This window comes from Sorex araneus, chromosome 11 (genome assembly GCF_027595985.1).
Source record: "Sorex araneus isolate mSorAra2 chromosome 11, mSorAra2.pri, whole genome shotgun sequence".
In the NCBI taxonomy this organism is placed as follows: Eukaryota; Metazoa; Chordata; class Mammalia; order Eulipotyphla; family Soricidae; genus Sorex; species Sorex araneus.
In genome coordinates this window covers 52,639,011-52,648,102 of record NC_073312.1, presented here as the reverse complement: position 1 = coordinate 52,648,102, position 9,092 = coordinate 52,639,011, and the positions used below count along the sequence as shown (strand labels likewise).

The window sequence follows — 9,092 nt, the reverse complement described above, 5'->3', positions numbered from 1 at the left end:
GAAACTTATCAGTTACAAGGTGGGGGGGCGCGGGGGGCACGGGATGGGAGGTGTATTGTATGGGTATTTGTGTGTGTGTGTGTGTGTGTGTGTGTGTGTGTGTTTTGGTGGTGGGATATGGGCACTAGTGAAGAGATGGTTGTTTCAGCGTTGTATAACTGAGACTTAAGCCTGAAAGCATTGTAATTTTCCACATGGTGATTCAATAAAATAAAAATCTTATTAAAAAAAAGAAATGTATTGATTTTCTATAAGACCAAGTTAATTAGAAAATACAATTCATTCGAAATTACTTTCTCAAATTTATTTATTTATTATTAAGTATCCCATTGAATAGTGACAATTTACATAATACTCTGTAAAATACAGAGGTATGATTCAGTGCTTTTTTTTTGAAGAAGTCATAGGATCCTTAAATTCAGCATATGCAGGTAATAAAAATAATAACGATTTGTTATGAGAAAAAATATCTTGCCCAAACTTCTCCCTCAAACACAGTCCCCAGTCTTCCATAATCTCTTCCAGTTTCAGAAATTTGGCTCCAATGAGCCATTCCCACAAGTAACCACTAATAAAGATTTGTGTGCTTTTATGAACAATATGCCAAAAACAATAACGATAGGTCTTATTCCCCTGACCCTGAAAGAGCCTCCAATTGTTGGTAAAGACGAGTAAGGAGAGGCTGCTAAAATCTCAGGGCTGGGAGTAATAGAGACATTACTGGTGCCCGCTTGAGTAAATTGACAAACAACGGGAAGACAGTGACAGTGACAGTGATGAACAAAAAAAATATTATGAATATTATGAACTTAGGGAATATTTGAGCTAGAGAGATAGTACAGCAGGTATACTTGCCTTGTACTCTGCCAATTCAGGTTTAATTATGCACACTCCATATGTTCCCTCAGTACCACCAGGGATGATTCCTGAGCACACAGCCAGGAGTCATCCCTGAACACAGAAGCCCACCACCCAAAAAATTATATTAGTTAAAAGGTAATTATGTGTGCATGTGTGCACAGCAAGTAGACCATGAATATGGTCTAATATGAAAAGGTTTCTGGAGGAATGATGGTAAAAATGACTTTGGATGTCTGAGATTTATTTATTTTTATTAAATCACCATCACATACAGTTACAAAAATTGTTCATAATATTCTAAATATTCTGAGTCTCTTGCCCACGTGCCTGGATGTCTTCCCCGGGGCCCCTCGGAGGGGATGGGCTCCAGCTTCCCTCTCCGCCCTGAGCAAAGCCTAAGACCTCCGGAACCTAGCCACAGCTATGCTCAAGGCCCCTCTCCACATCCTCAGACAAGCCTCACACATGAAGGAACCGGCAGAGGAACCCAGGTGTGTGTAATCCCATCAATGGCCAACATCCAAACACTTAAAAGTAAGCTCCCAGAAGCACTTATAACCTACTTCTCCCTATGGGAGAAACTGGCAAGCTACTGAGTGTTTCCTGCCCACATGGGACAGCCTTGCAAGCTTCCCATGGTGTATTTATATGCCAAAGCCATTAACAAGCTGGGTCTCATTCCCCTTACCCTGAAAGAGTCTCCAATACAGCATCATTGGGAAGGCAGAGTAAAGAGAGGCTTCTAAAATCTCAGGGATAGGACAAATGGAGACGTTACTGAGACTGCTCGAGAAATTCGACGATCAACGGAAGATCAGCGGGATGATGATGATGATGATGAATGTTCTAAATTCATGAAGATTTAGAGTAGCCCTCTTTTTGCAGTGCTCTTTAATCTCATGTGAAAACCATAAACTTCCAGAAATAGATCTGCATGGATTGGAAGTTGGAAGGCTAGTGAGAAAACAGTTTTCTGTGGCTTACTTGGGACCAAAAATACAGGTAGACAGGGGACTGGTTACAGAAGGATTAGCAGTTTAGCAGAGGTGTGCACTATAGCAGATGCCTCAGCATGGTTACATGTAAACAATAGGAAATCACATGGTGACTGAGGAAAGTTTAATGGGAAGACCGGAGAAGGTAGAAAATAACTTATAAACTCTTCTGGAGTCATGAAAAATGCTTTAAAAATCATATCAGTTCTAGTCTAATTTACCTATCTGGAATCAACAATTTTCAGAACCACCTGCACTTTTTAGCCTCCAAAGCTTTCCACTAAATTCTGATGTGTCTTCAGGATATAGTGATCACTATACAACTCTTGAAAATTCAGATTTGAGGCCAGAGAAATGATACCAGGGTTTAAGGTGCTTGCCTTGCAAGTAGTCAACCCTGGTTTGATCCCCAGCACAGCACATAATCCCCTGAGAATTGCCAGGGATCACTCCTGAGCAAAGGGCCAAAAAATTGACTTTCAAGTAACCGCTTGTTAGAAAGTGTTCCAGGTTCTTCTTAGTGCACTATTGCATGTTCAAATGGTTAAGCCACACATATATGGAGGTTGGTATTATTGTTACTAATATTGCCATCATTTTAAAATGCTGGAGCTTCTTTTGGAAATTAAATTGCATTTCTTTTTAAATGCTAAAAAGCTTTTACACACAAACAAAAGCATTCCTTACTTTTCAGAAATTTACTTTGCACCCTGGGAGTTTCAAATTAATTTGAACAATTTCAAATGCAATTAGCAATTTCAGGCAATCTGTGCCAGGTTACATGTCTCAGATGAGTAGTCCACAAGACCATAAAATAATTTTCAAGATAGCTTTTGCAAGTAGTCTGGTGCCTCTGAACTCCAAATGAAAAGTACCCAATATGGATAATACACAAGTGACTTAGCGATGATTGATTTTGAATTGCCTTACCAGGATTTATACACACTATTTTCTCATTCAAAATAGTAACCTTTAGAAATTAATACTTTCACCTCAAATATCTCACTAGTTGCTACACTATATGAGATTAACTTAAGTATTTTATGATTCAACAGGTCATGATAAAACGTTCGAGTGATAAAAGTAATTGAATGATGAATTTAGAATGTTATCTTTGAAGACTTTCTCCAAAGCCAATATACCTCCATTTTAATATCTATAATAATGGCAAAGCTTTGTCACTTGGTAGTAAACATAATTTGTGCAAACAGTCAAAAATTACATAGATCAGATCTTCGGAAGAAAAGATATAATTTCATGGCAAAGGGCACTTAGAAAAATACAAGGCATGATTAAAATGTTACAAGTTTGACATTCTCATAATAGGGTTTGAAAGTAATCCTAGAAATGTTTGGAGCATTAACAACTCTGGATTCAAGTCAACTCCAGGGTAACTACCTTAAGAAACTATGCTCAATGCAGATGATTAACATGCTCATTTTCTCTAATTGGGCTTACATATTACTGGCCAATATTTTTTAAGTAGTGCTTTCTAAATGTGCCAATGGGGAAAGGTTCTGGATACTCAGGATAATCAATATTTTTTAAGTAACACTTTTTAAATGTGGCAATGGGGAAAGGTTTTGTAGATTCAGGCTTATTTAAATCCATAAAACTTCATTTTTTCCCTTCTGTAGTTGTAATCAAGCTAAATCATCTCTTAAGAGGTTTCTGTGCCAACATTTAATTATTTTGTAAGTAAACTAGTTAAACATTGTTTACACATCGTTAGCAACTTTTACAAACATTTCAGTGATTTCAGATTGAGGGAAACTATTTCTTTCAACATCATAAAGTTATGGATCCCAAGGTAAGAAGCTGCTAGCACAACTATCAAATGGGACATTGACATACCTTATGGTCTCTCTCTCTCTCTCTTTTTCTCTCTCTCTCTCTCACATACACACACACAGAGAAACACATGTTCCATTAGCAGTAAATAATCTGTCCCTATATAGGGACAATTACGGTATTTAACATAATAATTTATATTCACATAAAGTTAACTATATAAATTATATATAGTATAGCTATTCTTCAAATGATTGTTCAACTTTTCTTCACATCAAACAACTTCGAAATTGGAAGAAGTGCCTTCAAATGGAAGGAGTGTTGGCTTGAAAAATCCCTGCTTCCGTGAGTGTCCAAAGTATCGGATTCTGTATGTTCCAGGCTGGGCAGCGTCTGGAATATGCCACTGTATTGTTGCATTACTATGACCTGCGAGTCCCTTGTGCCAATAGAAACTGTGGATAGAAAACAAATCCAGGCTAAGTTAAATCCACAAAACTTCAGTTTTTCCCATCTGCAGTTGTAATCAGACTAAATAATCTCTTAAAAGGTTTCTGTGCTAACATTTAATTATTATGTAGTAAACTAGTTAAACATTGTTTACACATCTTTAGCAACATTTACAAACATCTCAGTGGTTTCACATTGCAGGAAACTATGCCTTTCAACACCGTAAGGTTATGAATCCCAAGGTAAGGAGCTGCTAGCACAACAATCAAATGACACACTTAAAAATACTTCAGAGAAACAGAAGTTAATGTTTACTTTCTCAAAGTGGTTCTTAAAGAAAAAACAGTTGAGAACTAAAAGTAACATTAAAGAATGTTCGAGGGCCTTTGGCACTTCAGTGGTGGTGAAGGTGTAAAAGTTTTATATAGCAAAAGCATAAACATTAACACAAGTTTAACAGATTATCTCACAATAGCACTGTAACACTATTATCCTGTTCATCAATTTGCTCAAGCCAGCACCAGTGATATCTCCAATGTGAGACTTATTACTGTTTTTTTTTTGCATATCGAATACACCATGGGTAGTGTGCCAGGCTCTGCCATACGGGTGGGATACTCTTGGTAGCTTGCCAGGCTCTCCAAGAAGGATGGAGGAATCGAACCTAGGTCGGCGGTGTGCAAGGCAAACGTCCTATCTGCTGTGCTATTGCTCCAGTCCATCTCACAACAAATAATAATTTTTTTTTTGCTTTTTGGGTCACACCCAGCAATGTTCAGGAATTACTCCTGGCAGTGGCTGGGGGACCATATGGGGTGCCAGGGATCGAACCCGGGTCGGCCACGTGCAAGGCAAATGCCCTACCTGCTGTGCTATCGCTCCGGCCCCACAATAAATAATAATTTTTAAAGGAAAAAAAACATTGAAGCTAGGGGTGGGGTTAGTGAAGCATAAAACAAAACAAGCCTTGGTGTATCTTTTTTGATCTACCTTTCAAATTATTTGGGGGATGAATAAACTCTACTGATTCCAGAAAGTTTTGCCTGGTAGAAATTAAAACGCAAAATTACTCCTGGTGGTGTTCAGGGAATGTACACGGTACCACAGGCAAAATTGGATTATGCTGCATGCAAGCAAAGCATCCAACCTGCTGTACTATCTCTCTGGCACAGGAAACATTTTTTAAGTGATTAACTGGCATGAAGAAAGTGACACAAGGCTGGAATTGATAGTACAGTGAGTAGGACATGTGCCTCGCATGCGGCTAACCCCGGTTTGATATCCAGCATCTCATAAGGTCTCCCAGCACCACGAGAAGTAATTCCTGAGTGCAGAGTTAGGAGTAACCTCTGAGCATCGCCAGATATGACCCAAAAACCAAAAAAAAAAACAGAAAGTGATACAAAAGCCTCTCTAAAGAGATGTCACTTAAACTGAACTCATACAGAGGAAGAACAGTCCAGAAAGAAAAACTGAAAAAATGCAGAGTCTGAAAATGTGCAAGTCCAAGAAGAGAATACAGTTCAATAGAATTCTGGCATGGTACACTGTGCAAGAGTAATTAAGATAAGGGAAAGATGGAGGCAGATTCAGCTGGTCATTGTAGACCACAACAGGGAGTTTAGGGACTCTTCTAAGTAGAGTGAAACATAAAAGTTTAACTCACTGATATTCTCAGTTAATAAATCCCCTGACACAGCGGATTTATTCAACATAATGTTTCTTACTGATAGCCCCCGTGCCCTCCACAAATAGTTGCTAACTTTACTGCTGATGTACAAAAGAGAGCGTAAATACAGATTCAGTGTTTACTCTTATTCTCATTTGGGGTTTTTCTAAATAAAGAGAAACCATTTTTATTATCTATACAGTATTATTTGAACAATACAAATGTATTTTAAAAACTAACCTAATACCATATACAGACTTTAATACTATGCAGCTATAAGAAAAGATAAATACATGAAGCTTACTGAAACACAAATGGAACTAGAGAGTATCATGTGAAGTGAAATAAATCAGAGAGAGAAAGATAAATAACAGATGACCTCATCATCTGTAGTATAGAGAGTGACAAAGCAAAAGAATTTTCAATACCAAAACAATTGCAAACACTTGGCACTGGAATGTAAAACAAACGACCATGTATTTTGTGTGTATGGGGTGGGGCGGGGGATGCAGGGGGATTTGGGAGGAGACCAGAGTAGAGATGAAAATAGAGACAGAGGTGGAGGGTTTGAGCACTTTGGTGGAGGTAGAGTGCAATAATTTTCCATACTGATAATATAAACTTTAATAGTATTCTAACACCTAAATGCTAATAAATTTTCAAAATTTTAAACTTAGAAAATTAAGAATTTAAATAAAACAATCTATATCCTGAAGTATCCTAAATATCAGGGGCAAAATTCTGCCCAGATTTTCATATTACTATCAAATGAACTAGAAGGTCAAATTTCTATTTTCAGTTCATCATGTAAACCAAACCAACATACAAATAACTACCTAATTTATGATGTTCTAAATTAGATAAAAATTTCAAAAATGTTTGCTCACATCCATGCCCCTTATCCTATAGAATGAAATTTATAGATAGGAATGGAATTTAAAAAAATTTCAGACACATGGCAAAGTTCTTAAAATATCTACCACTCTTAGCTATTTGAGTAGAAAACAAGTCACAGAGCTAACTCTCTGTGACTCTCTCATATAATTCTCTGAGAATTATATGAGCCTTCCTTCTTGCTTATGAAAGAGTAAAAGTATGAGTCAAAGGTTCAAGTTTTGAGGCGAGAGTGATAGCACAGTAGGTAGGACATTTGTTTGCCTTGCACGTGGCCGACCTAGGTTCAATTTCCAGCATCCCATATGGTACCCCAAGCACCACCAGGAGTAATTTCTGAGTGCATGAGCCAGGAACAACCCCTGTGCATCGCTGGGTGTGAACCAAAAAGAAAAAAGAAAAAAAAAGTTCAAGTTCTTTGTCCTTTGTGTTTTATGAATTTAAATGAAGAGTCAAAACATGCAAAACAGCCAGAGATGTAGTATAGGGAGTAAGGCACATGCCTTGCACACTACTGGTTCCCAGTTCCATTCTCAGTGTCAAATGTCCCCCTAAACCACTGGAATGTGCCTAGAATCATGAGTAGCCCTGAGTCAGGAGTAAGCCTGTGCCAGGAATAGCCCACCCAGAGCATCAATGTCTGTGATACAAAAACCCCAAAACAATGGGATCACAGTGAAAGTACATTGGCAGGTACTTGGCGACCCACCCAGGTTCAATCCCCAGCACCCCATAGAGAAACCCCAGCTTCACCAGAAGTGATCCCTAGTGCAGAGCAAGGATTAAGTCCTGAGCACCGCTGGGTGTAACCCCCAATAAAAACAAAACAAACAAACAAACAGAAACAGGCAAAACATATTGAGGATAGATTGGCCATTTCCCCCAAATGAAGATCAGCCATCACAACAACTGCATCTAGAGCCCGTGTCCATCAAGTCACAAGAAGCAAGTCAGCATTTTGGCACTGTCTGTGACCATGAGAATGAAACAAAACTCACATGTTTATACGAAGGGAGGTCATGCCTTCATTAGTATTTACACTTACATTCACTATACTGCAATGTTTGTTTATAAAACAGAAACAAATAATAGTCTAATATATCAACTAGATATAAATATGGCCAGAAGGCTCTTTGGGATTTTAATATTATTAATAATGGGTATTGAGCTAGTCTTCCTATATATCTTCCCTATATAACCCACTATTGTCAAGGTTTGAAAGATAGAATGCTCCATATATACGCTCACCGAGTTTCCCACGAGGCATCATTATGCACCACCTGCCAGGCTTTTGAAGTGGCCTCATATTTCTCCACAGTGAGGAAGGTATCATAGGTCTGAAATGCAATTAACACAATTGATCAGATACTGCATAGTGGCAGAAAGAACCTGTTCATAAATATTCCCTTAATATTCCCTTATTTGCTCTCACCTACAATATTACGTCTTGTAAAAATGCATTCAAATTTCACCCCAAGTTATATGTGTTCTTCTAAGAGTAACATAATATCTTCAAAACAGCTATTAAAAACCAGAATTTTTCTTTGTAGAAAAATTGAAGTAGGGCTGGAGAGATAGCAGAGCAGCAGGGCATTTGCCTTGCAAGCGGCCGACCCGGGTTTGATTCCTCCACCCCTCCCAGAGAGCCCGGCAAGCTACCGAGAGTATCTCATCCAAACGGGAGAGCCTGGCAAGCTACCCATGGTGATTTGATATGCCAAAAACAATAACAACAAGTCTCAAAATGGAGACGTTACTGGTGCCCACTCAAGCAAAACGATGAGCAACAGGATGACAATGACAATGACAGAAAATTTCAGAAAAAAATAGCATAATTTTAGAACTTAGAGCAAATTTTGGACATTGGGACAAAAAATAGAACAAAACTTGTTAATTTTTAAAACTAAATTAAATTTTTTCGTGGCATATTATTGATCTTTATTCTAAAACTTTCTCTGGTCACCTCAAGATTTAGGAAAGAAAAGAAGAAAATCTTTTATCTTCTCCATCTCCAGGAAAATGAATTATTAGTAAATGGGCTTTCCCAAGTAAAAGAATTAAGAAGGATGCATAAATATTTCTTGTATGGTATGGTAAACCTTATATTTGGTGTAACTTATCCTTAGAAAACACATCACAAACCAGTTTTATTTTCCCATTAGAAAATACTAGGTGGCTGGAGTGATAACACAGCAGGTAGGGCATTTGCCTTGCATGTGGCCAACCCAATTTTGATTCCCAGTATCCCATATGGTCCCACCACCAGGAGTAATTCCTAAGTGCAGAGACAGGAGAAACCCCTGTGCATCGCTGGGTGTGACCATAAAACAAAAAAAAAGAAAAAAAAGAAAAAAAATTCTGCTTTTTTAAATTCCAGTGACATGTACTTTCTCCATAGCACTATCCTCCCGTTTGTTCATCAATTTGCTTGA

At 38.0% G+C, this 9,092-nt stretch overlaps 1 protein-coding gene across 6 annotated transcripts in view; it reads right to left on the bottom strand.

The window, feature by feature from the left end:
* Nucleotides 1-294: 294 nt before the first annotated feature.
* ASAH2 (N-acylsphingosine amidohydrolase 2) overlaps nucleotides 295-9,092 on the bottom strand; it is a 115,325-nt gene continuing 106,527 nt past the window's right edge. For all 6 annotated transcript variants that reach the window (XM_055119594.1, XM_055119595.1, XM_055119597.1 and 3 more), the window contains 2 exons: nucleotides 7,909-7,997; nucleotides 295-4,102 (listed from right to left, as the gene is read on the bottom strand). In XM_055119594.1, coding sequence (XP_054975569.1) covers nucleotides 3,922-4,102; nucleotides 7,909-7,997 — 270 coding nt within the window. In that variant the 3' untranslated portion in view covers nucleotides 295-3,921. The remainder of the gene's footprint in view (nucleotides 4,103-7,908; nucleotides 7,998-9,092) is intronic.